This window comes from Bombus terrestris, chromosome 3 (genome assembly GCF_910591885.1).
Source record: "Bombus terrestris chromosome 3, iyBomTerr1.2, whole genome shotgun sequence".
Classification (NCBI taxonomy): Eukaryota; Metazoa; Arthropoda; class Insecta; order Hymenoptera; family Apidae; genus Bombus; species Bombus terrestris.
Window position 1 is genome coordinate 6674675 of NC_063271.1, and position 27807 is coordinate 6702481.

Genomic DNA, 27807 nt, shown 5'->3' on the forward strand with positions numbered 1-27807 from the left:
TCTGTTCTCCATATAAGTAATAATCGTTAATCTCATGCCTTGATTACAATTATTTTATAAATTAAAAAATAAATAAATGTGAAAAATTGAATAAATTTATTCATACATTTTTTAAGTTAATTTTGTTCTTATATAAAAATTATAATTATTACATATCATTTACATTATACAATATTTGCTTTATCATCCAATAAATTTTGTTATCAGTTATTTCGTACGTAAATGAAAATATTACTAACTTACATTTGTCAGTTACAATATGTCATAAAAAATAAAATGTACTTAATCGATCCTGTCGTATTTTTAAAAAAGTTTCACGCGTTATTGTTACTTCGTATTATTTAAAAAAAAGGAAATAAATATGTGTGAAGAGAAAATTTCTATTTTATATGTTAAATAAATTACTAAAATTTTAAGCTAGAAGAGATGCTAAAGCATCCAAAAATCTTGGTCTTTCTTCGATTTTCAGTCTTATTACTGAAATATAGAATATTAGTATGTATGTAGAAAAATAAATGCTAAAAATGTCATAAGTTATCCTTACTTGTAGAGTCAAAGTAATCCGCTTCTATGTAAGAATTTGTATTTTTCGCTGCTTGCTCAAAGGCTCTTCCAAATAAACTACGATAAATATTAATATTATACATCCAATAATATTAAATCTACTTAAAATATTTCCATAATGGATTTCGATAAATTACTTATAATTACCTTCTTGGTTGATCTTCACACACTGGTGGTATGCCAATCATTATACACATTTTCTCTTCTGCATCATACACTGAAGAAGCTATAAGTGGCAATTCCGGTGCCCGCCTGTTTTTTGAAGATTCTACATAAGCCTTTAGAGTAAACTGAGCTAACATTATTAATGGATATGGATGCGCAAATATAAGATTGTCAGCACTTCCCTCTGGAATAATTATGTAAAGAAATGAACCAATGTTTTTTATTTCCTTCAATTGTAAAATACTCTGCGCAGTCTTAAAAATAGTTTTAAGCATAAGTTTTGCTTTTTCTATACCACTTTCTAAAATATCTTTTTTCGTACGGGATAAACAGTCCAATGCATCTAAAAAACATCCTTGTGGTAATTTTGTCTTTGACTGAAACATTTAAAAAATCGATGTATTAAAATATACACAAAATTAAACAGACAGAAACATAAGTGTTAGATACTTACAGAAGATTCCATTACAGCAAGCATAGCATAAACTATATCTGAAGCACAATATTTAAACTTGTAACCATACTGCAGTGTAAAACTTGTCCCAATTATAGTATCTACTTTATATTTTCCTGCTAATTTTTCTACCATTTGTTTAAGTTCTTGCCTAAGTGCAAGATCCATTGCTGAAAATCGTTGCTTTGATTGCGCTAGAGGCAAACCCATATCTGCCAATAATCCCTTCAATCGTTGTTCTCCTCGAAGAGACCAAAGTCGTAACGAAACTGCTGTTGGTACGGAGTGTCTTAAACTAGCTTCTACAGTCCAATGGCGATATAACACAAGTAAGAGGCTACATTTCTATGTAAGAAAATAAAGTTTGTATTTTATCAAACACAAGCTTCATAAAATTGAGTTAAAAGGATACTCTTTATCATAAGTAATTTTAACTGTACTTTGTCGCTGTTCATGCTTATCAACTTCAGCTCCTTTATGAGTTAATCTAGATACATGGGCTTGAAGAGAACCTTCTTCAAGAACACTTAACCTTGATTCTACTTTACCAAGAATAGCTTGTTCTGTGGAACCAATTATAGCCCACCAAACCATATCCAAATTATCTTTTGTCATATTCCATGCCATTTCAAATATAAGCATTGCACTCTACAGAAACACAAAATATATTTAAATTCTTATATTCCATATTATAATAATGATATTTATATATTTTTTTGATAACTCATACTGATTTGCTATAGTAACTGTACTGTGTATAATTGAACAAAATAGTTGCTCTTTTCTCAGTCCATTCTCTTCGTTTGGTTCTTCTAATAATATCTTCTTCATTTAACCTTCGCCTTTTTGTCTGAGATCCATTATTTTCTGATTCTTCGTCTGTTTCATTTTCATCAGACTAAATTTACAAAGGAAAATTTCTCCAATTTTTTTATTGTTAAATTAGCTGGTCATATAAAATTGAAACAAATTGCTTACAGAATCATCTCTAAAGACATCATTATATTCTGGAATTTCATCATCTTCATCTGGTTTACCAAGTATACGTACTTGATCTTCTGAATATACATTACATAAATCATAAGGCCTATGGCTATCAACGATATAAAATATCACAGATTCTATAGGTTGTAACAGTTCTACTAAGTCTAATGTACCCCCACAATTTATAAAAATAACATTCTTTACCTAAATAAAAAATAAATATTAATAAGATTTGGCACAGAAATATATGTACATATGTTTTTTAAATTTTTATTACCTCTTCACAATTCTCTTCAAAGGCACGAACCATGTCCTGAATACCTTGAATAGGTACAAGGGTATATATCATGTTATCATATTTAAAAAGTTGTTGTAAAATTCTACAGGCACAAATGGCATCAACATCAAAGTTAACCAACAGTAAACACCTCTACAATAAAGAACTAATGTTAGTATCTTATTTCATAACAAATAATCTGATGTATATATAATTCGGATAATAATATATAATGTATATTTATTTATAATATATATATATATAATCACTTTGTCATTCAACAAGCGAATAAAAATTAAAGAAAAAACATAATAATAATTTCAAAATTAACTTAAATAAATTGTACAGTAATTTAAAAATATACTTATAATTTTAAGAAAAGTTGTAACCTATGTAAACATGACAAATTTTATAATCGAAAGATTCGAAAAATAACTCACATCATGTTTTATTAAGCGGTAAAATCCTCTTTCTAAGTTTTCCACAAACATGATGCAGTGATCATCGGCATGGGAATATTTTTTATATTCACTGCTCTTTTTATTCTGTTTCACCCATCTCTAGCTTACCGCGAAAACTAAACATAACAGTAGCCAACAGTGTCGTGTTACGATATAGAATACAAAACAATCATAGGATATAGAATACAGAAGACAAGTCGTCGACAGTTTCATTATCTAATTTGATTTAAGTATTCGAATTGAATTACAAAATCATAAGATACAATCTGTTAATATATTTTGCGATATTTATATTTCAAATCATAAAATTGGAAAGATATTTTTGCTAATATCGGAGAATAGTCGAATTTAAACATAATTAGTGTACAGAGAATGCCAAAGATGAGTGTCAATCAAGCATCTTTTCGAATTAAAAATTCTATTGTATATCATCCCCTATTATTATATATTATATTTTTATAGAATTTGTTTATATAATTTATTTTCACTGATATGCAACACTTAATATTACAGTGGACTTAAAAATGTCTTCATGTTATTCAAACAGCACATAACGTAGCATATCTAAAGTATACATAACCCATGAAATAATATAACTGGACTCATTTGCTCCTGTATGTTTGGTGTCGCTTTAGTTCGTTGAAATACACGTGCTGTTTTCAGTTAGATATATCAAAATGGCAGAAAGCGGTAATTATTTTTAATTTTATTCGTATATTATCTTATTTAGTGTTATATTTATTATATTCTACCTCTTAATTCGAGTCAATATCTTTATCATATATATAAAAATGTGTAAATATATTTACCTTCTGTTATAAATATCAATTGGAAATTTAGCGGCAAACACGTGTTTTAGTATTTAATAATTGTTTGATTGAAGGTATTATTCTAAATGCGTATTCCATACATTTATTTTATGTCAAAATTAATTTTCTATTGATGTATAGTTATATCTCAACATAATGTCCATTAGTGCAATAATGGTAATTTCATAGGTTATAACTCTTATTTTTGTTATTTAGATAAAAACAAGAAGAAAAGCAAGAAGAAGTCTCTTGGAGAGATTCAAGCAACAATGAAATGTCAACTTGAACCTTCAAGTGAGATTGTAAAACTGGAATATAAAGATTGGCCTCTTTTATTCAAAGTATGTAACATAAAATTTAATTCATTTTATGATTTTAAAGTAATTTCTAACACAGTCGATTCAACATAAATGTTACTATTTCAGAATTTTGATAAAATGCTTACTCGTACGAAACATTTTACACCCTTAACTAGTGGCTCAACACCATTACATCGTACTTTATCTGAATATATAAAATCTGGATGCATTAATCTTGACAAGCCATGTAATCCATCATCACATGAAGTTGTTGCATGGATAAAAAGAATTTTAAAAGTAGAAAAAACTGGCCACTCTGGTACTCTAGATCCAAAAGTATCTGGCTGCTTAATAGTATGTATTGATAGAGCAACTAGATTAGCTAAATCACAGCAGTCTGCTGGAAAGGAATATATTGCAGTTTTTAAATTACATTCTGCTCCAGAGAGTCTTCAGAAGGTAAATATATGTTAAATTTAAAATATTTTAAATACAAGACATTGTTATTAATAAAAGAATTATATAGGTAAGTCAAGCATTAGAAAAATTACGTGGTGCACTATTTCAACGACCTCCACTTATATCTGCAGTGAAGCGTCAGCTTCGTGTCAGAACAGTTTATGATAGCTGGTTTGTTGACTATGATGAAGAACGTAATATGGGAGTGTTCAGAGTTAGTTGTGAGGCTGGTTCATATATTAGAACTATTTGTGTTCACCTTGGCCTCTTCTTAGGCACTGGTTGTCAAATGCAAGAATTACGTAGAAATCGTTCAGGTGTTCAATCTGAAAATGATGGAATGGTTACTATGCATGATATACTTGATGCTCAATGGTTATATGAAAATCATGGAGATGAGTCTTACTTGAGAAGAGTAATTAAGCCACTAGAAGCTCTTCTAGTAAATCATAAAAGAATTATTGTAAAAGATAGCGCAGTATGTATTTATTATCTATATGTAAAGACTACCTTTATATGTGATATCTTTTTTTATAATATTACATAATTATATTAATAGGTAAATGCTATTTGTTATGGAGCTAAAATTATGTTACCTGGTATTTTAATGTATGATGATGGTATAGAATTAAATCAAGAAATTGTAATAGTGACTACAAAAGGTGAAGCTGTAGCACTTGGTAAGTAATATATCAAACTAACATAGACAGTACGCTATTTATTACAGCAATTTATATGTTGATATGTGATCTTAATATATCAGACTATTTGGTTATCATCTTATCTTTACTTATAAATAAACGTTTTAAAATTATCATTTTTTTCATTTTTTTAATTACAGCTATAGCTTTAATGACATCTCCTACAATGACAGCTTGTGATCATGGTGTAGCTGCTAAAATTAAAAGAGTCATCATGGAAAGAGATGCATATCCAAGAAAATGGGGTTTGGGACCAAAAGCTTCTATAAAAAAACGTATGATAATCGAGGGAAAATTAGATAAATATGGAAAACCGAATGAAAATACACCTGCAGACTGGTTAGCAAATTATGCAGATTACTCTACACCTACAATTAAAGTAATTATCATTTTTTTTTTGCATTTCTTTATGTAAATATATCTGGTATAAAAGTTGTACATTTAATAACTCATGGATTTAGACTGAGGAAAATGGAGATACCGATCCTATGTCTAAGAAACGAAAATGGGAAGAAACTGTTTCAGAACCAACAGACGAAGTAACAATAAAAGAAGAAAAGGTTGAAGATTTAGAATTGACATCACCAAAAGAAAAAAAGAAAGATAAAAAGGAAAAGAAAAAGAAAAGAAAAAAGGAAAAAGTAGAATCAGAAGCCGATGAACCCATGGTTACAGAAGGTACAACTGAGGTAAAATAACTTACATTTAATTTCCATATTTAAAATTTAAAAAAGATTCAAATACTTAATATTATTATTAACAGGAATCGCCAGCAAAAGAGGAAAAAAAGAAGAAGAAGAAGAAGAAAGATAAAGATCAAGATCAAGAAGTAACAGTTTCAAGTTGAAATAATTTTTGAAATAATTTTTTAAATATATCCTTATTAAAATATAAGTACCATAATTTTTTATAAGTACAAGGAGAACGTTATAATACGTTATGAAAAAGAATATAAGTTTCTTATACAAAGATAATTTTCAAAAAATGTATACATATTTTACAACGTCCAGATTGTAAAAAGAATATCCATTTTCTGCAATATATATAATATATATATATATATACATATACAGATGCATAGATGTAATTCAATTTATTATTAAATTGAAAAAAATATTTTATATGTTCTCTAAACTTGTACAGACCATGATTCAAGTCAGTTACATTTAGTAATCTTTTAGATTATATTAAAGAATTCAGTAATAGTACATTACTAATAAGAATAAATAAATTTCATTGTTAGTCAAGTATTATAAATTTTACAAATAATAAAAATGTATATTGATACGATATTTGGTATCAATAAATGTACATAGAATAAGTGAATTACATTTGTAAAGTATCGAGATATTTTGCAAGTATAAAAAGATCCATTATGATTTATCTACTGTAATAGCATTTTTTATGTTATACATTTAATATCGTGCACTAATGCGCAATATTTACATTTTTTATTATGAAGTGCATTCTCGTTTATTATTTCAGTCCTATTTAGATGTTTATATATAACATATTTTATCATACTTTATCAAAAAGTAATAGATTATGTGTAATATCCGAGTGACTGTCGTACATTTTGAATAATAGTGTAAAAATCTATTTGTCTATTGTTAGCATTTTTTAATACAAAAATAAGCAGTATAAAAATTTATATGTATTATATATATCCCTTGATTGTAAATTATAAACACGTATATTTTAAAAAGATGTATATTTTTTTATAATATTGCAAATGGTATTATAAGAAATAGTTATTTGAATACAACTGAATCAAGCATAGCTCCCAGACATTGAACAATGTTCGTAGACATAAGTGTATCCACTTTCTCCTCTAAATGTCGTTTTGGATCTTGTTTACCCACATTTTTTATAGCTAATTGTTCAGGTGTCATTTTTTCTTCATCTTCTAATGCCTACAAGAATAAATTCTCAAGTTAGTATATATGATGTGAGATTTTAATTTCGGACTTAGAAAATGTGCAATATTATATATTAATACGATACCTTGTTATAATTTTTAGCAAGTTCAAGCATTTCAGATACAATATTTTCATTAAGTTTGCTGTGTTCTGAATATTCAGCAAGTGTAAGACCATCCATCCATGTTTTCTTATGTAAATTTAATAGCATTTTCTGTTCTAATTCATTTTTACGATAGTTAATGCTAATGCTATAATAATGGCGATTTAAGCCATGAATCAATGCTTGAACTGATGGCTTTTGTAAATGACCTAAATTAGATGTAGTTTGACGAGGTTCTTGTCCTAAAACCTGCAATTTTGCATATAATATCAGCGAATATACGTGAATTTATTTAAAATGAAAATTTCCATTTTTAATTTGTTAATTACCATAGTGTTAGGAGTAATTAATCTAAATGCATCGATAACAACTTTTCCTTTTACTGATTGTATAGGATCAATAACAACAGCCACTGCTCTTTCACTAAGAGCTTCAAATGATTGTTGTGTGTTAATATCTACACCAGAGAGCCAGCATCCAAATCCTGGATGTGAATGATACCATCCTACTACCATCTCTGGCCGACCAGTTTGTTTCAGCATGTCCAACATTTTCGCTTGAAATACTGGGTCAACTGCTTCCACACTGACTCCCTAATATAAATATTATTATAATAATATTAAATTAAATGTTAAAAAGATATAATTTCAACATGTATTTTAACAAAATATTATACAAAATTTGGATTCTTACTGTTCCTGTTTGAGGCATAGCAAATACATCGATAACACGTACAGTGTAATCATCAACAAATTCACCAAGCATTAAACCCATTACTTCCATAGGTACACCAGCCCGTCCATGCTTAAGCATTTTTAAAAGGGCTAATGACGATATGTACACCTAACAATAATAACATAACAAAAGTGATACATTAACAAATACAAAATATGCTATTAACCTGGCATTACACACATGAACTTCTGAAACAAATGTATCTATATGATGTATTTTTATGATCTATAATTTCTTGTTGAGATAACTTAAAAAGCAAGAAGTCATAATTATAAAATATCTTATTGTGATTGAAATAAAAATTGTCGATAAAATTAGCAATCAAAGTAAAAAATTGAATAATTTTAAAGATTGAGTAAATTCTACCTGCTCTGCAGTATCAACAACTGGAGCATCTGACGGTGGAGGTCCTTGGCTAAGACCTGGCATAGCACCTCCTAGTCTCAATAATCGATCCATGACTATCTATTTTGTATTTTTGGAACAACTCTAAAAACATTGTATAATAATTAATTTGGAATTCGAAATATATAAGATTCTAATCATTAAATTGGCTATAAAATCTAACACAAACCGATTATTAACGAGGTTAACTTCTGTTAATAATATATCCAAGAAGAATTACATTTATTTAGGTTATACAATATTATGTTTATTTACTTACCTATTATATTATATTTTTGATTAAAAATAGTACGATTTATAAATCATTCGTAGCATTAAGCAAGCATTCCTTTTATATACCAATGCATTGACAACTCTCAAATCTGCACACTCATGAGCGCAGTCTGTTGGAGGAACTAACATTTATACTTATGTAGTGTTGTTCATAGATGTTAATAGTAATATTTTGAGTTCAACAATAATGACTGATGTTCAAACTGCATCTCGTGTTAAATACGGAGGAGGGCCGCTTAATTTAGGTAAATTTTAAATTGCTACAATTAGTAGTGATTAGTATAAAAATAAATATGTATAACTTCTAATTCCATGTATAAACAGATAAGGTTATACATTTAGTTTTTTATACTTCTATTAAAATAAAAATTTGATAGAAATGAATATATTTTCTGAATTACTATATTTATTTCAGGTGCATATCGATGCATTTAATATAAACATGTTTTTCAGGAGACCCTGATGATAAATATTTAAGAAAGGTAGAAAAAGACGTTCTTATACCACAAAGAATGCGAGATAAAGCAAAAACCGAAAAATGTGTTGCGGAAGTTGAACGTAATAGTTAATTTTTTTTATTAATTATTATATGTATTTTTTGACATGTACTATTGTTCCTATATTTAAATTGTAGGGTTTTCAGAATGCTGTAAAAATGCTAGTGTTCTTATGACTTTCCAATGTCAAAAGGAAAATTCTGCATTAAAAGACTGTTTATCACAATGGTATAATGATCCAGATTTTAAAGCACAATGTACACAAGAATATTTAGATGAAAGAAGTGAATACCGGAGAACTGGTATTGCTAAAAGATCAAAAAGCAGCAGATACCAATCATCATCATAAGTAAACATAACATAATATGAGCTCCAAGCAATGTACATATATATATATATATATGTATATATATTAGCATTATTATCTTTATTTGATCAGTGTGTAATGATAAGTATGAATTGTTTTACTTAAAAAGAAATAATAATTAAGCGTAAATATATAAAAAATAATGGTTCTAAATTTATACATGTATACATTTACAACAATAATAAACATGTTAAATATCAAATCAACATGAATCATCATCTTCCTCTTCTATATCTTTATGTTTAGGATTCCATCTTCGCCATAATAATTCTCTCACAGAAAATTCAGGAAGCATATCCACATTTAATGAATTAGATGTTTGCAAAGCTGAAGATGGCCACAAAACTTGTGCAAATAATATTTCCTATATTAAAAATAGAATATAGAATATAAAATGTGTTAAATTTACAAATGATATTGAAATAAACATATATAAAATATTGTTACTGAATTACCTTTGCAGCAGTTTCTGATAATCTTTCCAGTCCTAATAAACTATTCCATGTTAATTTATGCATACATTTATCTTGATCTGTGATTAAGGTATCACTATCCAAAGTGTCTATTATTACAATGTAAGATGCATGATAAAATGGTGGTCCTTGTTTATATAATACTAAAATATTAAAAAATGCTCATGTCATAAGATCTATTTGAGGAATTATTCAAAATTTATAACTAATAATAAAAAGAGTACGGTACTTACAAAAATCTCCACCATATTTAAGTCCAGGTTTTACTACCCATCCTTTGCTTCGAAAGTAATGATATACAACATATTTTGATATAAAATTTTTATCAGTTTTGCAGAAAATATGCCAAGCACTATCAATATCTAATAAATTACCATCAAAGTCTATTAAATTTAAACAACCTAAACCATACAAAAGAAAAAATGTTTCTTCAAATGTAAGATGAAGAGTTTCTTGAATAGGAAAACTTTCACATTCAATTTTAGGTTTAATTTTTTGTAAATAATTTTCAGTTTCCGAGTCACTATCTGGTAAGACAAGTAATTTGTTTTGAACATCTAAATTATTTTCAGTAAAACATATATCATTTTCTTTTAAACTAAAACCTGAAGGAGACTTCTCTTCATTTTCAATGGATCCTTTTTGATTATTATCAATATTGTTACACTGTTTGTTAGATTTGTTTTCTATAATAATTAATGCATCATCCTCTTTTGTGGAATTTGAAATTGTACCATCTACTTCTAACTCTTCATCAGTTTGTTGATCTTTTTTGTGTTTTTTATCTAAATGAGTAGAGTTTGTATCTATTTCAATTACATCTGGAGTATTTTGTTTTGTTGGACTGATTTTCATTGATAATAATTCTACATCATCATCATTGGGACTTGTAGAATAACTGTTCATAATAATATCACACTTTTTTTCTTCTGAATTTGTTTCTGTGCTATTAGGTTCCATGCTAAGTTCATTAAATTGTTTTAACCATTCCTGTCTACGAAGCCATTGTCTGTTTCTTATAACTGGAGGAGTTCCATATTGTGTTTTGCCAAATGAAGGAAAGCCACGTGACAAAGAACCTTTTCCAAAAAAGCCCTATATAGATAATAATATTAAATATAATAATAATATTAAACATAGGAAATATAATACATGTATAGATATTTATTTGTAGATGATGATTACCATAGAATGTACTGCAACAATTTCCTTTGGATCAATTATACAAGATCCTAAATCGGTGAGATGTGCAGTATATGTAGTCCATTCATCCTGATTACCTATCGCAATAGGAAGTGGTAATTGTTCTGTTAATTTTACACGTCGTTTTTTTTTTGGTTCTCGTAAATTCATTTTGTGATTATATTTGATAATATTAAACTACATAACAATAATCAAATATTTTATATTGCGAGTTTTCTTAAATTTATTATTTTTATAGTATAGGTTAATCTATTCCCCATTTAGAACTCTATGCATAGATATGTATTACGGCAACACAGATTTTGCTTTTTATTAATAATTTTTTATTAATATTGTAACTTATTACTTAATACGAAGTTTTTAAACTTGTCATCAACGTAACAAAGTGTCTTCCAGTACAGAATTTTCGAATTTGAAGTAATAGTTTTTATTCCTCCTTTGCAAAAAACGACACGACACAGGATAATTAATGTGGTTTTTGTGTTGAATATAGCATAAAATAAATATATATTTTTTTAAATTACTGTTTATAAAATTTTAAATAAAAAACAGGAAGAGCATTGTGATGCCATCTACCACTTTTATCAGTTAAAATTTTTGCTTGCTATTAGCGCTATTGACTAAGATTTCTCAGAGTTAAAGCTTTAATTAGATCCTGAACAGCTCAGAATTCGCGTTGTAAACCGTGATTACATTTTTTAATTTCATCATAAAGAGATTAGTTCCATCACTTCACCGCTAGAGTTTCAATAAATCAGAATACTTTAAAGTCATTTAAAAATCTTGTTAGTTATTCTTTTTACTATCCAATCCCATACTGTCTGCTTTTGGGTACCTCTATACACTCTATGCTCAGGTACCAGCACTATGAACGAATGTATATTTTGTTTTTTCTTTCAAAACAATGGAAGAAGAAATGTGCGTATAGTTCGGCATTTTAACCGCCAAAAGCAGTAATTTGTGAAACGTACAAAATTTGACTGAATTTCTCCAATGCTTATCAGCAATCTCCGTACCCATTTCTGTTATTAACTTTCTGTTAATAACTTTCATTTGAGCTCTCAAAAGTTAAAAAATTTTGCCTAGGAACAGAAAAATTTATATTGTTTAATTTTACCACCTGTTGATTGAGCATAATTTAACATTATATATGTATATTTCAGACGCAAATATTTCAAGATTAAATGAGGGGAACGGTATACTTATTAATATATCGCAAATAAATATTTATTTAAAAAAATTATGGAGACTGAAATTTCATAAAAAAAATGATCACGAAAAATACTAATTTCTATTGTTGCATGTAGCTCTGGAAATATTGTAACTTTATCCTCAGGGGATTTTTCATTTAATAATAAACAAATCAAATATTTAGGTGATTAAATTTAGCTGGTTCAGCTTGTATGTAACCAAAATAATTTTGATTTATATTAAATAATGTATGTGGTTTACATTTACACTATGTAACTAAATAAAATATTTAAAACATCAAAAATTTATTTATTTGAAACATGTTTGTAAAAATATATTTATAGTATAAATAATTAAGTTATTATAATGAATTGCTTACAATTAAAATAATACTATATAATTATATTTATAGGTACAAAATCTTTAATCTAAAGCTTTTTTATTAAAGTAAAATAATTGAAATTCAAAAAATAGAATAAAATTAATAAGTAAGCATATTGAAAATTATTAAAAACGAAAAGAAGTTTTTTCTTTTGTAAATAATTATCATACATATGTTACATTTATTATCTTAAGGCGATCTCCAACATTTCATTTATATCAACTATCTTTTCCCTTGGCTTCCCTAATGTTTTTCCCCTTTCACATTCTACTTTATCAATCTTTTTCCAATCATTATATAAAACTATGGGTATTCCTTTTTGCTCCAGTATTTTAGATAAACCTATAAAACCTGGTTTATTTTCTGTAATTGATAATTCTTTATTCATTAATATACCAATTTGAAATGCATTTGTCATTGTTGATAATATAACTCCTACAGGACCTGTTCCAGCCCAACCTGCAGTATAAAGTTTATCTTGAACTTTACCTGCTATATTTTTAATACGACCAATTTCTGTGTCAAATGGTATTGATGTATCTATTTGAACAGACTTATAACCAATGCTACGAAATGCTATACCACATTCAATTTCTTCGAATAATCCAGTAGGTACAGCAAATTGTGCATGTATGTCATTACCTTCAAGTTTATTTATTGATAGTTTAATACTATGTATACTATCCGAACCTAAAAATTCTATGGGACTTCTTAAAAATATTGGATATAATTCTTTTGTCATTGTTCCTGTATTTAAGGATGTTTTTTCTAAATATTCTATCATGAGTTCAGTTAATCTTTTCCGTGGTCTTGCTAAAGTGTTAATTACTTGTTTTACATTTATAAAATCATCTGCACGCCAATAACTTCTACAGCCGTCTAATTTTAATATTTCCCTGAGTTCTGCAATTGTAAACGCCGCTTGTAATGGACCTCTTCTTCCTATTAATGATACTTTACGTATTTTACTTTGTGATAATTTTTCCAATGCAAATGATGTTATATCAGTATTCTAAAAAGGCAGACTTATAAATAAATTAAAAATATATTATAAAATACATTTTATGGAAAACTTAAAACATACCTTTAATTTATCTACTGGTGTTAGCAAAATTCTTGCAATATCTATAGCAACATTACCTTGTCCCAACACAACAGCTTCTTCTACATTTAAATTAATATTTAGGTTACTATCTGCTGGTACTCCATTATACCAACCAACAAATCGTCGTCCTGATACTATATTATTTAAATTTTCTCCAGGTATATTCAATAATTTATCCTCTTCTGCACCATATGTCTAAAATATTAGCAAGTAATTGTTAATATTAACCATTAAGTTAAATAAGAATAATTGTATTTTTATTATACATACTAATAAAACTGCATGATAAATTTCTTGCAATTCCTTTATAGTAACATCTTTTCCTACATTGACATTTCCTATAAATTGAAAACGTGGGTTAGATGCAGTTTTCTCAAAAGTATGAATAACATTCTTCACTTCTGGATGATCTGGTGCTACACCAAAACGTACTAGACCATATGGTACTGGTAACTTCTCTAATATATCCACTTTTACATTAGCGTTTGTCTGTATCAACATTATATCATTACAATATTATTCTAATATATTGAATGTTATACATACCTTTAATAACTGTTGTGCAGCATAAAATCCTGCTGGCCCAGCACCAACAATACACACTTTTGGTACAATATGTTGAGTTGAAAATAAACGAACATAATTGTAGATTTCACCAAATATCATAGTAAACACTTATACTGATCTAAAAGGTCGTATCATAAAAAATAAAATTATGTTTAATAAATATATTACCATATAACATTTTTTTAGAAGAGGCAACCAAGGATTTTCATTTCGAATCTGATTGTTGTTTTAAATAATATGTTTAGAAATTAAAATTGAAATTTATACATAATTATAAATTTGTTATATTCACACTGCATATTTATATAGGTTCATCACTATATAATATCAAATTAATTTTCAAATTTTATATTATGGCTATGGAAAGGAAGCATTCACTATAAGCAGATATATGTTCATATTTTATTACATAAAAGATTTGATACAACTTTGGTATTTTATGGAATATGTTGACTTTATGAAATGCTGTTTCAATTCTTATCTTTTTTCAACGTATGTAATATGTAATTAAAATATGTTTTTAGTATCCAATGATTAAGGTGTTCTGCTGAGAAGCACAAATTACATCCTAGAAATGCAAATAATATGAAATATAATATTGTAAGACTATAGTTGGGATACATTAATATAGTTTGTTTTACCTTTATAGAATGCTGATGAAGAAATTATTTCCAAAATAGCTTTCTCTTGTTTTTGGGCTTCAAAAGAAGCAGCATTAATTTCATCTAAGAATTGTAATACTTTAAGATTATAATTATAATGATATAGTGTGATTTTCAATCCTATATCATCACAAACTGTAACTTTCAATGATTTAAAAGCATAACTTATAAGATAAAGCAGTTCAATACTAAGATGAGTAAGCAATGAATAGCCAATTAAAACTAATGTTGTTCCAATTTCAAGTTTTTGTAATGCATTGTATATTTCTATGATTATTTTGTGGCTATCATAAATATCTGTATATTGAAAAATTAAAACTTCATGTCTTGGTTCACAAAGCATTTCAGTTTTCACTTTTTCTATACTTTCTAGAGAAGGAAATTGTATCTTGAAATTCATTTTAATAAGAATATCATCAACACCATTTTTTATTTTTAAAGCAATTTTGTTACAAAATTTAGAACTACCTATTTTATGAAATACTTTTCCAGAATGAATTTGTAACTCCTCTGGGAACTCAGTGAAGTTGTACTATAAGAAATAAGAGTTTAATTTACATTGTGAAAAGAATTTATATTCAGAAAGTATAATGTACTAAGAAATGATAAAAGGTAGCTTACATTTATGATTTCATCAGATGATACATGGATCTCAATTTTATTAAAATCGTTACAAAAACTTGCTATTTGACCTAAAGGTGCCAAATGTTGTCTTTCACAACGTTCATTATATGACCCTTGTAATGATTTTTTGTGTTGATTGGTATTGATATAATTAGACGATATAATAGCATTTCCTATGATTTGCCCCATTTTTAATTTTTTTATGTTATAAATTTTTATATATCTATCAGCAACCATACATTGAATTTGTTTTATGTTTTGTAACATTTCAGAATTATTAGAGTTAAATGAAATAATATTATTTGCTATGACTAGGCATTGTTGAAATTTAAAAAATTCACTGCATTGTATAATTCTTTCCATAAATGTACATGGAATATCACATTTATTAAAAATTGCTTGTTTAGGACCATATTCATAATGTTCTCTAAATTTTTCTAAATAAGGTGAGATGAATGTTGGTCCCTTAAAGTTTGTACATACAACATACATTTCTGAATTTCCTTCTTTGCTTGTTGCTGGCTTTATTATACTGACATTAGTAAAGCAACAAGATAATAGGTAAATCAGGCAAACTGTATTACACTCAAAAATAGTAAAAATTTTTAATAAAAAACTGCCTCCAATAGATAATAATTGTAAGGCAGCTACAGTTTCACAATAATGCAAATGTAGTAGAACATTTTCTTGTTCTGCTGGAACATCTGTACAGTCCACACTACCATCAGCAGTAATTAAGAATATATTACAATGTGATTCTGATAATTTTACAAGTTTGTTTAAGTTCTTTAAATTCAAAAGATTTCCAGTATTATCTTCTCCAAAAAACCAATGGTCTAATGTATGTCTTATGAATCTATCATCATCAATCATTATAGATGCTGAATTACCCTCATAATATGGATTTAAGGTCATAGCAAGCCAGTCCCATTTAATATCAGGAACATTTGTTTTTAACCAATGATTTAAAGATGTAATGAAAGCTCCAGGTGCTTCGCATAAATGGACAGATCTAAAGCATGTATCATTTTTACGAATGTAATCCACTGGTATTAAAGGAAACGACGATACTATTTCATAGAATTTACACCATGCTTGAGTTAAAAGTTCTGGTTGAATATGGGTTCTCAATTGCGTGATAACTTTTTGTGCACTGTTCCTTTCTCTTGTATGTAATTGCCATTGATCAAGATCATAATTATTTAAACAATTCTTTATAGCATTCAATTCACTTTTTATCCCTTGTAATTCATCGATTGTCCATGGACAATCTTTAAACATTGTTGTTGGTTCAGGCAGTGTATAGCATTCATTGTGTATAATAGAAAAATGTTTATTAAATAAATTATTTACATGTTCGCTATTTGTAAATAATACCTGCTGTTTTTCTAAATCATATGCCTTTGCTTCCATTATGAAATCAAGTCATTTATTTAAGCTTATTCATATAATTTTATATAATCGCTTTTAGATAAATTTCAAATATAAAGTAGGAATGTGTGCGTGTGCGTATAACAAAATTAGAATTATAAATTTGTAATATTTAATCTTTTAAAAAGAATTGACTATTTTTCGAAGGTTTGAGGTTAAGATTTTTGTATGTAATTGTTTTGGCTGATCTCTTATTTTTGACAGATGCAATTAATCCTCACCTTTTTACAGCATGAAAATGAGTGCAATATTTTATCTAGTCAACAAAATTGACAAAAGGAATTATATTATTTCGTTTCATAAAAGCTATAAAAATACTACACCATAATATTTATACATCGTTAACACTATTTTTACTTCACAATTTGATATACTTAATTAATATTTCAAAACAACCACGTATAGATATAATTTATTATATGTTCTATAATATATAACTAAATAATTTAAAAAACACTTAAGATCAACATAGACTAATAACGTGTAAATATATACCCACGTATAAATACTTTATTTCATCGGAAATTGAAACGCACGTTATAGCTTATAAGATGACATATAAGTTAACATATAAAATGAAGATAAGATTAAACATACAATTCAATAATCTAATGTAAATATTTTATTAGTATTTTATGAATACTTTGTAAATTTTATTTCATAAATAATATTTTACAATTTTCTCGCATTTTTTCGCACGAGGTTTTACAATATTATTTCAATCGAACTTAAATTTTTAAGTTCAAGATCACTTCAAGATCATAGTGTACTATACTTATAGGACGATGAATTCATCTCGACATCAGTTATAATCCAACCAGATTAAAACTGCACAGTATAATTTGAAAACATACGGCTGACCTTTTAGTATATATTTATATGTTTATGTGTTTAGTAAATTTTTTAATATATCTTTGTCGTAAACAATTTTTTGATACCATGACAGACACCTAACGATAGGAAATATTTAAGTGTCCTGCTTCTCGCACTTTATATATATGATAATGTAACATACAAAATATTTTTTAATAATAGTAATTTATTTACATAGCAACGTATATTACAGTTATGTATTGTAACATCAACGGATATACATAAATGATGATGCGAATGATTTTAAGCGAAATACATGTCATGCGATTCTTCATTATTTTAATTGATCAGAAGATACAGGAAATTAATCGATTTCTACGAATTCCAAAATCTTCTGATTAGTTCTAAGTGTTGATTAAAATTATTTGGATTTTGCGCGTTTGTCGTCCTGTCACTTTTTCTTGTATCCCAATTTCCGCAGTGCCTTCAGATCCACATCGCCATAGTAGTCTTCGCTATGAAATTTATTATTTATAAGTATACTTAAATGCATACTCGAAATTATAAAAGTACCCTTTATATGGTTTAATAGGGAAACAAAATAATAAAAAAGAGAGAAATTAATACTAATAATAAGTGACTTACAATATGACTTGTTGCAGAATATTGAATTTCACATCTTCGATTATACATCATTGAATTATATCTTTCCATAGATGCGTCATAAATATATTTAGTGCATTAAGTAATTACGATAAAGTGTTTGTAGTGTTTAATACATTCACAAAATTCACCATATGAAATTTGTTATAGTTTTAACGAGCATGCAAGAGTTAGAATTACAACAATAAATTTCCAAAAAAACAAGCAAACACGAAGAACGTTTACGTGATAGGATGAGAGATTAGGGTTTTCAGAAGCACATAAACCACTTTTTTTTTACGAATTTTTGTTCCTTTTATTTTACGAATTTTTCACATTACTTAAAAATATACGGACGAGTCTAGCTTACGCAAGCATACTTGACCGAGGCCAAGAGTGTGTGGAGGTAAGCTCGAATTGAGAAAATTTCGAAAAAAGAACTCCTCATCCACTGAACTTTTTCATCGAATTTTCGTTTCTCGGAACCAGATTCAGTGAACATGTTGCGATTTAGACGATGCACAGATCGTGATTAACGAGCTTGCCGCCGTTTCCGTTTCAAATCGTATGTCTTACGATAGCGAAGGGGGTGTGAACAGCAAATACGAAGGAGAAACAAAGTGGCTAAATGATGATAAGAGGCAAGAAAGAATGATAGAAGTTATCGATGAGACGATACGATTGCCACTCGAATTATTATCAATTCGAATTTCAATATATAGAATACGCGTCTCAATTTTGATCATCGAAGTGCCTGATGGAAACGAAGATGGGCAAACATCGAGGATAGATAGACGATATTCGTAGATTTTAATTACTTTTCCACGCGTTGACGGAGGTAAGATCAGTTCTTTAGTCATTTCTACCATATTACCCGATGCAATTCCTCGTTTAAATAATTACACAACCAAGAACAAGAACTGTAAAGGAGCATTCAGACGATCAGCATATCGTCAATATTATTGTCAATATTTAAGGTTCTTGACATTATCGTACGTAGGAGATCCTCTAGACCATCAATATATACTGTGAATACAATGTTGAGAACCTTAAATATCGACAATGATATTGGCAATAATATTGTTCGGTTGAACGTTTCTTAAAAGCAACGCGTGGAGAATTACTAGCTAATCGCGCGTTGCCATCGCGTCGGCATCGAGGCACACGGATGAACGTCAACACGGGTGCAGGAATTTGACATTTACTCTCCTCGCTACTCCTCAGTCACGAGACATTCGCGAGACAATTCGAAGAAACATCTCACGGATTTCTAATCGTGCAATTCCTCCGGGATCCGAGTCAAATCATCGAATACGAAGCTATAACCGGATATACAGAGGTCGGTCGTACGTATGTAGAAAAATTTGGCTCGAATGGGAACGCAAGAAACGAACGTAACCGATATATATTTCGAAATATCGAACATCAGGATCGTTCGTTCGAGATTGTTCTGTTCGGCTAGGTGTGTTTATGTCTGTATACGCGTGTGTCATTGTTTCTGCATATGTGTGGTGTAATAGAAAAGTAGGCGAAGGAGAGGTCTGGTAAGGGTATTTGGAGAATGGTGAAACGTGAAAGAGGTGAAGAAAGGAGGAGAGGAGAGGAGAGGAGAGGAAAAAAGATGAGAGGAACCAGATGGGGGAATCAAGAGAGGGGAGATAGATTAGAAATTATTCTTGAAGGGGTGCGTTGGGCCTCGCAGGTGCCGATGGGGGCCTTGGTTTGCCTTGAGGAGGCTTCCTGGTTTCGCCTGAATTTTGAATTCCGGCAAGCAGCTCGCTCTTCCTGATGCTCTTTAGATCCAGGTCACCGTAGTAATCCTCACTGTGAAGCAGAACACCGGGAAAAATCCGGGAGTTAGGACATGCATGACGTGCTACCTCGCGTGCAGCCTCGTGTCTTTTTTTTTACAGTTAATCACGTGTACGTGAGAAGGAGTGATTACGCGACCGGATCTGTTTAGTACGCGAGTGCGTGCGTGCTTAGAAGACGCGTTGTATAGCCCGTTCCCGAAAATGTGTGTTACGAATACGATATCGAACGAATATTTTTAAGCGTCATTTATATGTATATTATCCGTTCAGACATGGAAAGGTACCGTAATGGATATTTATAGCATTACATTTTGCGACAAAGTACATCAAGTAATTTTAATAGAACGATACTATTACAAATTGTAGATATTATATTAATTAATTACATATGTTAGAAACAGCTGTTAATTAACGATATTTATTGTTACCCTGATAGTATTCGTCTATCACCGAAACGTACGTCTCATTCAAAATGTTTCGTAGCATTCATCGGGGTAATTAAAAGAGAAGGTAATACAAACAAAATAATATATAAAAGTATTTACTGGGTATCTTATGTTCTGTATGTTTATGAATGATACAAGATCGTCGCCTTTACTATCTTCACTAATGTTTATTTGTTTTTCAACGAGCAAATTAACATCTACTTATACCTTTAACACGTTTCGATTATATGGCTTTCACACACGTTATTCCTGTCCCCAAGAACGATTATATAAATATTATGTTAGCAACATTTGGGTGGCTGTTACGCAAAACCTATCTACACGTTATGAGAGCAAGGTGTACCGTGAATATCCGTTTAATTACGTCACTCGAAAAAGGTGAAATATCTTACGAACTTTTAACCATGCGGCTAAGTTTTAAAGACTATAATCACCGTGGGTCTATCTGGTTTATCCAGAATTTGTCTTTACGTAACACCTAGTCGCAAAGCTTCCTGATCTGTTTAAATTTACGTGATAGTCTCCCTTCTTAACTCTTTTTAACGCTATTACTCAAAGCTTGGGGCGACAAAAAGTACACAAGGAAGTTTACGGTCTACTTGTAAAAACGAGGACATTTTTTTCGTTGTTGTAAGCGAAGGAAACTTTGTTAATGACAATCTATTCGTGCAGACATTTGAATATATTATGTTCAGGAATGCATTTTCTCTTATTCCAATAACGTGTTTCATAGCACCACAAATTCCTTCCTGTAACTTTGTCACAAGGTCCCTAACGTGTTTGGAAAATACTGAAGCAATTTATCATAGAATTGAAAACGGAAATTCCTTACTTTTGTTTTTAGCTTTCGTTTAATATCAACTAAATCAAATTACAGAGTTGAAAAATCGAAAAACAAAGATTGTTCTTTCGATCTCATTTCCAAACAAATTAGTCGATTAAAACGATTTAGAAAGATGAAAGATTAATAATTGAAATTATTAACGTTAAACGGTGAACTACACTATAATTAGACTGCGGACATTTATGCAAATTCATATTTTTAAGAAATGAAATCTTAGTAGGAATTTATTTCACCTATTAAATATTATATCGAGTAATTTACTCGAGATATTTTATATATCTTTGCATATTAATTACATTCACGTAAATTTGTGAACCTCTTTTAAATCCCTCAGAAATGTGTAAACAGTCGCAGTCTAACTATAATCTCTAAAGAATAAATTATAAAAGTCTAAAAGAAATAATTATAATAAAAGGGGAAAATTGACTTACCATCCAGGGACGTCTTCGGGGTCTTCGCAGGCACCGCTGCCATCGGCGTCGCCGATCTTGAAGACAGTTCCGATCGGGCAGCCGTATTCCCTAGCGATACCTTCCAGACATATGTAATACTTTCTGCAGTCCTCAGGATGGGCGTGTCTGCTGAAGCTGCCGGATGCTCCGCTCACTTCGCCCGCGGCCGGACACGTGAAACCTCCTGCGACCTCTGTGTAACGCGATAAACGTATAGAGTATGATGTGATAGAAGAGAGAAAGGTGTCGCGTCGCCATAGCTACTTGGTTCGCGATCGTACAGGCCATGAAACACCACCAAGGGCCAAGTGGAAGAAGCCGGTGAATGGCGAAATAAGGCTACGACTTTGAATCGTGCCACGCGAATTAAGAGGATACCGCGCAAGGAAATACAGGATGCGCGTGGGAATAAATCGTCAGGTATCACTGCACGTATCGAACGATGAGCAACGCAACCAATGAATAATATAATATCGTTTCAAGGAGAAACGAGAATCGTCGATAGTTAATTGATTTTCAGTAAAGACAAACTAATAAGATAAGGTCAATCTTTTTGGTACTCCCGTTTATTGGTAACGATTTATATCGATGAAAAGAGAGTACAGATTCTAATAATTTTCAAAGCTTCTTTATAGAAGACGTTAAAATCGAAAGGTAGGAAAATTATACGACGATTAAAAACATATCAATTCATGAAAAAGGATTTCTTTGCTGTTTTTCTGGAATTTAGTTAACTCAAAATTGCTAAAAGACTGAATAGGAACAGACCAAACTGACAATGAGATTATACAAGAAAGATATTCTTATGAAGACAATTTAAATGACAAAAATGGAGCGTTCGATGTACGATCACGTAAAGAAGTATCGGAACATACCTTCGTTCTTGCATTCAGGTACTTGATCGGCCCACATACAGACTCTGGCTTCACGGTCGTAAGCGAGTCCAGGACTGCACTGGTACCTTGAAGCCTCTCCGTTCCAGCAATTCCAGAATACGTCGCATTTCTTTTCGTCGGGGAATATACCGTAGAGGCGAGGACAATGCGGCGTGCTAATCGCTGGCTCGAGCTGTGTCCTGTCTCCGCAATCTACGTTGTGGAGGTAGTCGCAATTTTCAGTGAGGAACTTGCTGTCGCTTGCGTCGAAGGCGAGTCCGTTGCCGCAAGTTTTCAATTCCGCGACGTTGTTATCGCATTTCCAATATTTGTCGCAGGATATATGATGAGGATAGAAACCAAAATCGTCTGGGCATTTGAACGATTCTTGGGCGGTTGTGCCTGCAGTTGAACAAATGCATTATTATTATTAACGTGAAATCGGAGAAAAGTAGAGAGGATAATCTAATCAATGTGAAAACTTCGCTCGTTTTTTATATAGAGAGCAGTTGGAAGGAATGTCGCTGTAATAGCGAAACAAACAAGGAAATTCTTGTCGTTCCTTGTATTACTCGACCTTGTATTAGGAATGGTTTAGGAAAGTTGTGTTTTACTATACCTATATAGCGGCGAATGTAAAAATATCGATTAATTTTTGAAGCAATCGTAAAGAAGGCTATTCAAGTAGTAAAACTAACAACGAGCAAATGTCAGTCAAGTTAAAGGCAGTCGCTGTAATTCGAAATACCAAGCCAATTACCGGAGTCAACTTTCAATTGCGTCGATGGTTATGGTACAACTATAAACCAACTATTTATTCCTTTAAATAATCCTAAATTGGATATTTCTGCGTTGAAATCGTCTAATCATGGCTAGAGTTTTCAAGACGGGAAGGATCCATTGAGAAAAATGTGTTTTGCGGTTACACCCGATATGACGCTTTAATCACGCCAGGGATCGCGGTAATAGCGTTCAATTTTACCGTTTGCTGGATATTGCTTTCGAGAGAAGATTAAACAATAAAATTGATCGTCGACCGCAAGACGCTAATCCCCATCGTTGCGAGCATCTTCTTCCACTTCCTTCATCTAGCTCTATACCTTCCCTGCGCCCCTCCCTTCACATTTCTAATCGCGTTTCAAGAGGGAAAAGCATGGCAGGGAGACGAACTGTGCATGGATCGTCGACACCGTTTCAGGTATTTATTATCGATGGTAATGCTGCCTTTTTGTCGCGTATTGTCTTCAGGCTAGAAATTACCCCTAATAATCTGTTGTTCTTTTCTCGTGGCATATGATGTCTGAATAACCTAAACGTCTTATGTAAGGACACAAAGTGACTTTCGCCAGGCGCTTTCACTTTGGGGTCTAGAGCCAGACCCAGCAGCAGCCGCAACACCAACACGACTCGTGACTGGGCCCTCCCAGCATCCCGTTCACTCGATTCTCCTCTACACGTTTCCTTTTCGTATATGTGTGTTCTCTCTCTCTGTCTCTCTCTCTCTCTGTCTCTCTCTCTCTCTCACGTACACGCATACACTTTTCGTCCCCTGTAATTTCGCCTATACTTACAAGCTCGCGACCCTCTCAATCTCGTGTGCGTTGCATGTTCACTTTCATTTTTCTCGGGACCGATCCGGCTATCAAAAGTCGCGTCTCGAATCCGACAAAGTAGCCCCGTAATCGGAACCGCTCACGATATCGTTGGCCGTAGAACGTATTCACGTTGATCGTTTTATAAACTTTTTAGCTCTTTGGCCCCCAAGAGTGAATTTTCGTGCTCGATCGCGATGGTAGTGGATGATAAAAAGAAGGGTCAAGATCTGGGCCAAGGTTATCCTGTTGCAGCCAGAGTAGCCCAGGGAAGGGGAGGAAAAAAGAATGGAAACGCGTGTCGAGAAGGTTTCTCTTTGCACGGAAATTGAATACGCCTTTCGATCTCGTTTCAACGGTATGTTTCGTTTGGAACACCGAGAAAGTCGATAATAATCGTCTTCGATAACCATTTTCAAATTGTTGGCACGTCATTTGTACAGTGGCTATTCTCCGATCTACGATCGTACGCGAACAGCGATAGAGTAAAGGGAAATGCAGAGAAGTTTCTAGATAATTTACTAGTACGCGGTGTTAACGGGAATATTTTGATACGCGATATTGGTTGTACTGGTAGCTTGTACTGGTTAGACGTAGAAATTAGACTTACTAGGGGTATTTAAAGATTTGCAAGTGAGTTTTTTCCTGATTATCAATCGCATATTAAATCGACCTACTTTATATTCTTTATGGTAGATATTCTGTTAAAAAATATGATAAGAGATAGATACAGTACTCCAATTTGCAAATGAAATTACAGATAAAACACTTTTCAAGCATCGATAAAATTCCAATATTAAATACACGAGGAATAAGTTTTCTGTTCGAGGGAAATTCATCGAAAACGAATAAATCTATGTTAACATACCGATCGTGTGCAAATTTCAAGATTTACGTTAATAAGATACCGAAATCAAAGAAATATGTTAACGATGCTCGTAAAACATTGAATTAACGATTTCGTACACAAGCTTTTCCGACCATTTCGTTTATTCGTTTCGTGAAACGACAAGTATCGTGTTTATCGTGACAATCGCGACGAAAGAAGAGTGCACTCTCTTCCCGATCCACAGGCATATGTCACACACTTAGGTCCTCCACTTCCGATAAAATGATCGTGATCGTCCACGAGTAACACTTTCCTCCCCCGTTTCTTTCTCCTCGATAACATTTCCATTTTCTCTATTCTCCACCCTCTTATATCCTCCTGCTCGTATCTCGCGTTTATTTCGGGTACGTACCGGCGATCAGAATGGCAGCTATCACGTAGTATGTCCTCATGGTTACGAATGCGTGTGTCCCGCGTGGTACAGAGATCGGATTACTCTTCTCTCCCGAGTGGCGGTAACAAAATTCGATTATTTATTTAAGAAGGAAAAAAAAAACTATTATCACAATTTGCGTGCACAGGCTCCACCGCGCAGAGAAAACTCCGTGTTTGCGCCCTGTCGTTCTCCACCTTTATATAAGTCATTGGTCACGTGTTGTTCCTCTTCCACCTCCTTGTAGAACCTCCTTCTCTTCTCCTCGTCACTTCAAGAAGAGGTAACGTCTATACCTCGCCACGTTTCTTCTCTCCCTCTCACGCCCTCTCTTTCTCTTTTTCGCCAACCCGATCTCCCTTTCCTTTTTCCTTTATTCTCCTCCACTGAAAATGCCATCCAAAGACTTAACAGAGGCCCGGTAATAACGTCTGCCACGTTCTTTCTTCCCCGTCCCCTTCTCCCCAGTGCTCGTCCGTTTTGCCCCATCCTATTGCCTTAAATGCTAAAATAATTTTTTATCCCCAATATCATTCGTACCTCTACGAATCCCTTCTTTTTCTACTGCTTTACCTTATTTTTCGACTTTTGTTCTTGGCCGTTGTTTGAATACTCGCGGGACCAGTTTCGATCCAGGTTGGTTTTCACGCGAACCACCTCAAAATTCATTTGACGATAAAAATCGCGAAGGTTCGCTTTGTTCCATCCGTCGACGGGCATTCAAAAATTTTCTGCCAACTGATTACTTTAATTCGATAGTAAGAGATTTTACTTCGTAATAGAGAATATAGGAAAATATCTCCAAAGAATTTTGGGCTAAGACGTTCTATTATTAAAATATCAACTTTCAAAATAATTCTACGATTATTATATCACACAAATGACAGGATTCGCTAGCGGAATAGGATATCCCATTAAAATATTACATCTAATTCTGTATAACATGCGATCGTCGATAAATATTATTCGCTGATTGATTCTAAACAGTTGCTATTCCGTCTATTGTTATTACACCGATTTGTTCGCACATATAAGGCGCGTATCTAGCCATCGAAATTCGTCGAACTCCTGCAGGTGCGACTGTTTTCGTACACAGTCAGCGTACTGGTGCGGTCGTACAATATGCAGAATACTGACCGATCGCAACGTGATTATAATAATAATAATCGTAAGGCCGAGGCGACTATTCGATATAAAATAACGGAGAAGGCTGGAAGGGGGCGAAGGTCGAACACGAGCAACGTGACTCACCGTGACACCCAGCTCCCATACGCCACCCTGATCGACATTCCGACAGAGGTTATCCCATAGCAGCCAGTTTAATTGGTCGTTAGCTTAAAGGTTTAAAGCTTCTGGAAACAGGCTAATTAAGGTTTTCTAACGCTACAAATTATCTTCAGTTTGGATTAAATATGAGAAAAGATCGTATCGATATGCACGATCAGTTTCATGTTAAATATCTTCTTAAAACATTGCTAATTCCAATGGCAGTTCCAATTTAGACATTACAACATTCTTTTTGTTTACTAAAATGAACGCAGGATTGAAGTATAAATCGAATATGGAAATATAGGTAGAAAGGTAGATAAGTGAAATATTTCAGCAAAATGTTAGTACTTTCTAAGGGTTTCAGGTATTGACTGACTGTACGAATACATATTATCGATATAGGTTTATCGATAATTGTCATTATTTAATTTGTGAAAATTCTACGAGTTCGGTTGGAGTTAGGTTTCATATACAGCTGAATCGAGCAACGATTGACATTTATTTCCTTACATCATCCATTCGCATTTCTGGCACTGTTGCGTTTCTTCTATAAGAAAGTCCCAAGAATTTTGCAATTATTTCATCACTTTTCTCTTACACCTTGCGGTGAAGCTTGGTTGTGATCGGGTGAGAGCGTAGGTATTTTGAAAGAAATCGATCACTAAACGATCGCTAAATAATCTCTAAA

At 31.3% G+C, this 27807-nt stretch overlaps 8 protein-coding genes and 1 long non-coding RNA gene across 12 annotated transcripts; 3 read left to right on the top strand and 6 right to left on the bottom strand.

The window, feature by feature from the left end:
* Positions 1-312: 312 nt before the first annotated feature.
* On the bottom strand, positions 313-3059 carry LOC100643521 (cell division control protein 45 homolog). The gene is made up of 9 exons (XM_003394085.4): positions 2885-3059; positions 2445-2597; positions 2162-2371; positions 1914-2081; positions 1596-1831; positions 1184-1520; positions 712-1106; positions 545-621; positions 313-477 (listed from the first exon to the last, which is right to left on the bottom strand). Exons 1-9 carry the CDS (start codon positions 2933-2935, stop codon positions 413-415), a joined length of 1692 nt encoding a protein of 563 aa, XP_003394133.2. The 5' UTR covers positions 2936-3059; the 3' UTR covers positions 313-412.
* A 430-nt stretch (positions 3060-3489) lies between these two features.
* LOC100643399 (H/ACA ribonucleoprotein complex subunit 4) lies at positions 3490-6694 on the top strand. The gene is made up of 8 exons (XM_003394084.3): positions 3490-3595; positions 3931-4055; positions 4140-4472; positions 4540-4950; positions 5032-5152; positions 5314-5552; positions 5635-5862; positions 5937-6694. The coding sequence occupies exons 1-8, from the start codon at positions 3583-3585 to the stop codon at positions 6018-6020; spliced, it is 1554 nt and encodes a 517-aa protein (XP_003394132.2). The 5' UTR covers positions 3490-3582; the 3' UTR covers positions 6021-6694.
* A 173-nt stretch (positions 6695-6867) lies between these two features.
* LOC100643880 (26S proteasome non-ATPase regulatory subunit 14) lies at positions 6868-8735 on the bottom strand. Its single transcript, XM_003394088.4, has 6 exons — positions 8595-8735; positions 8297-8419; positions 7889-8038; positions 7525-7788; positions 7178-7444; positions 6868-7086 (listed from the first exon to the last, which is right to left on the bottom strand). Exons 2-6 carry the CDS (start codon positions 8387-8389, stop codon positions 6925-6927), a joined length of 936 nt encoding a protein of 311 aa, XP_003394136.1. The 5' UTR covers positions 8390-8419; positions 8595-8735; the 3' UTR covers positions 6868-6924.
* LOC100644359 (COX assembly mitochondrial protein homolog) lies at positions 8719-9981 on the top strand. 2 transcript variants are annotated; one of them, XM_020862606.2, is made up of 4 exons: positions 8719-8853; positions 9062-9166; positions 9243-9486; positions 9719-9981. In XM_020862606.2, the coding sequence occupies exons 1-3, from the start codon at positions 8796-8798 to the stop codon at positions 9452-9454; spliced, it is 375 nt and encodes a 124-aa protein (XP_020718265.1). In that variant the 5' UTR covers positions 8719-8795; the 3' UTR covers positions 9455-9486; positions 9719-9981. The 2 variants fall into 2 exon arrangements, with proteins under 2 accessions (XP_020718265.1, XP_012175898.1); XM_012320508.3 differs by lacking the exon at positions 9719-9981 and having other exon boundaries at positions 9243-9674.
* LOC100644121 (tRNA-splicing endonuclease subunit Sen2) lies at positions 9607-11614 on the bottom strand. 2 transcript variants are annotated; one of them, XM_048414616.1, is made up of 5 exons: positions 11495-11614; positions 11131-11225; positions 10179-11040; positions 9928-10088; positions 9607-9836 (listed from the first exon to the last, which is right to left on the bottom strand). In XM_048414616.1, the coding sequence occupies exons 2-5, from the start codon at positions 11131-11133 to the stop codon at positions 9675-9677; spliced, it is 1188 nt and encodes a 395-aa protein (XP_048270573.1). In that variant the 5' UTR covers positions 11134-11225; positions 11495-11614; the 3' UTR covers positions 9607-9674. The 2 variants fall into 2 exon arrangements, with proteins under 2 accessions (XP_048270573.1, XP_003394138.3); XM_003394090.4 differs by lacking the exon at positions 11495-11614 and having other exon boundaries at positions 11131-11305.
* On the bottom strand, positions 11258-17492 carry LOC100643757 (NADPH:adrenodoxin oxidoreductase, mitochondrial). Its single transcript, XM_048414615.1, has 6 exons — positions 17332-17492; positions 14373-14511; positions 14097-14315; positions 13806-14021; positions 12901-13733; positions 11258-12230 (listed from the first exon to the last, which is right to left on the bottom strand). Exons 2-5 carry the CDS (start codon positions 14490-14492, stop codon positions 12906-12908), a joined length of 1383 nt encoding a protein of 460 aa, XP_048270572.1. The 5' UTR covers positions 14493-14511; positions 17332-17492; the 3' UTR covers positions 11258-12230; positions 12901-12905.
* LOC125387203 lies at positions 11925-12648 on the top strand. The gene is made up of 2 exons (XR_007227768.1): positions 11925-12066; positions 12312-12648. It is a non-coding gene; the product is annotated as an uncharacterized LOC125387203 (long non-coding RNA).
* On the bottom strand, positions 14782-17332 carry LOC105667128 (cap-specific mRNA (nucleoside-2'-O-)-methyltransferase 2). Its single transcript, XM_012320506.2, has 3 exons — positions 15677-17332; positions 15035-15587; positions 14782-14961 (listed from the first exon to the last, which is right to left on the bottom strand). Exons 1-3 carry the CDS (start codon positions 17090-17092, stop codon positions 14864-14866), a joined length of 2067 nt encoding a protein of 688 aa, XP_012175896.2. The 5' UTR covers positions 17093-17332; the 3' UTR covers positions 14782-14863.
* Positions 17493-18129: 637 nt separating the features above from the next.
* LOC100644244 (protein obstructor-E) lies at positions 18130-26061 on the bottom strand. 2 transcript variants are annotated; one of them, XM_012320505.3, is made up of 4 exons: positions 25830-26061; positions 22997-23398; positions 22101-22314; positions 18130-18438 (listed from the first exon to the last, which is right to left on the bottom strand). In XM_012320505.3, the coding sequence occupies exons 1-4, from the start codon at positions 25867-25869 to the stop codon at positions 18375-18377; spliced, it is 720 nt and encodes a 239-aa protein (XP_012175895.1). In that variant the 5' UTR covers positions 25870-26061; the 3' UTR covers positions 18130-18374. The 2 variants fall into 2 exon arrangements, with proteins under 2 accessions (XP_012175895.1, XP_003394139.1); XM_003394091.3 differs by lacking the exon at positions 18130-18438 and adding an exon at positions 18856-20389.
* Positions 26062-27807: the final 1746 nt, after the last annotated feature.

Bases quoted from the DNA above. Each gene is read 5' to 3' on its own strand.
- LOC100643521 (XM_003394085.4), bottom strand. From the start codon at position 2,935: ATGTTTGTGGAAAACTTAGAAAGAGGATTTTACCGCTTAATAAAACAT. The intron at 2,598-2,884 runs GTGAGTTATTTT...TCTTTATTGTAG, and splicing joins ACCGCTTAATAAAACATGAT to AGGTGTTTACTGTTGGTTAA. The intron at 2,082-2,161 runs GTAAGCAATTTG...TTGTAAATTTAG, and splicing joins ATGTCTTTAGAGATGATTCT to TCTGATGAAAATGAAACAGA.
- LOC100643399 (XM_003394084.3), top strand. The intron at 4,951-5,031 runs GTATGTATTTAT...TTATATTAATAG, and splicing joins TTATTGTAAAAGATAGCGCA to GTAAATGCTATTTGTTATGG. The intron at 5,863-5,936 runs GTAAAATAACTT...TATTATTAACAG, and splicing joins TTACAGAAGGTACAACTGAG to GAATCGCCAGCAAAAGAGGA.
- LOC100643880 (XM_003394088.4), bottom strand. From the start codon at position 8,389: ATGGATCGATTATTGAGACTAGGAGGTGCTATGCCAGGTCTTAGCCAA. The intron at 8,039-8,296 runs GTAGAATTTACT...TATTATTGTTAG, and splicing joins TTGTTGATACTGCAGAGCAG to GTGTACATATCGTCATTAGC. The intron at 7,445-7,524 runs GTAATTAACAAA...GCAAAATTGCAG, and splicing joins TAATTACTCCTAACACTATG to GTTTTAGGACAAGAACCTCG.
- LOC100644359 (XM_020862606.2), top strand. From the start codon at position 8,796: ATGACTGATGTTCAAACTGCATCTCGTGTTAAATACGGAGGAGGGCCG. The intron at 8,854-9,061 runs GTAAATTTTAAA...CATGTTTTTCAG, and splicing joins AGGAGGGCCGCTTAATTTAG to GAGACCCTGATGATAAATAT. The intron at 9,167-9,242 runs GTAATAGTTAAT...TTTAAATTGTAG, and splicing joins ATGTGTTGCGGAAGTTGAAC to GGTTTTCAGAATGCTGTAAA.
- LOC100644121 (XM_003394090.4), bottom strand. From the start codon at position 11,298: ATGAATTTACGAGAACCAAAAAAAAAACGACGTGTAAAATTAACAGAA. The intron at 10,089-10,178 runs GTAAGTACCGTA...TTAATATTTTAG, and splicing joins TAAATATGGTGGAGATTTTT to TATTATATAAACAAGGACCA. The intron at 9,837-9,927 runs GTAATTCAGTAA...TTTTTAATATAG, and splicing joins TATCAGAAACTGCTGCAAAG to GAAATATTATTTGCACAAGT.
- LOC100643757 (XM_048414615.1), bottom strand. From the start codon at position 14,492: ATGATATTTGGTGAAATCTACAATTATGTTCGTTTATTTTCAACTCAA. The intron at 14,316-14,372 runs GTATGTATAACA...ATGTTGATACAG, and splicing joins CTGCACAACAGTTATTAAAG to ACAAACGCTAATGTAAAAGT. The intron at 14,022-14,096 runs GTATGTATAATA...CTAATATTTTAG, and splicing joins TTTATCATGCAGTTTTATTA to ACATATGGTGCAGAAGAGGA.
- LOC105667128 (XM_012320506.2), bottom strand. From the start codon at position 17,092: ATGGAAGCAAAGGCATATGATTTAGAAAAACAGCAGGTATTATTTACA. The intron at 15,588-15,676 runs GTAAGCTACCTT...TATTTCTTATAG, and splicing joins CATCTGATGAAATCATAAAT to TACAACTTCACTGAGTTCCC. The intron at 14,962-15,034 runs GTAAAACAAACT...TTGCATTTCTAG, and splicing joins TTCATCAGCATTCTATAAAG to GATGTAATTTGTGCTTCTCA.
- LOC100644244 (XM_003394091.3), bottom strand. From the start codon at position 25,869: ATGAGGACATACTACGTGATAGCTGCCATTCTGATCGCCG. The intron at 23,399-25,829 runs GTACGTACCCGA...GTTCAACTGCAG, and splicing joins AGCTGCCATTCTGATCGCCG to GCACAACCGCCCAAGAATCG. The intron at 20,390-22,100 runs GTAAGTCAATTT...TCTGCTTCACAG, and splicing joins CCCGAAGACGTCCCTGGATG to TGAGGATTACTACGGTGACC.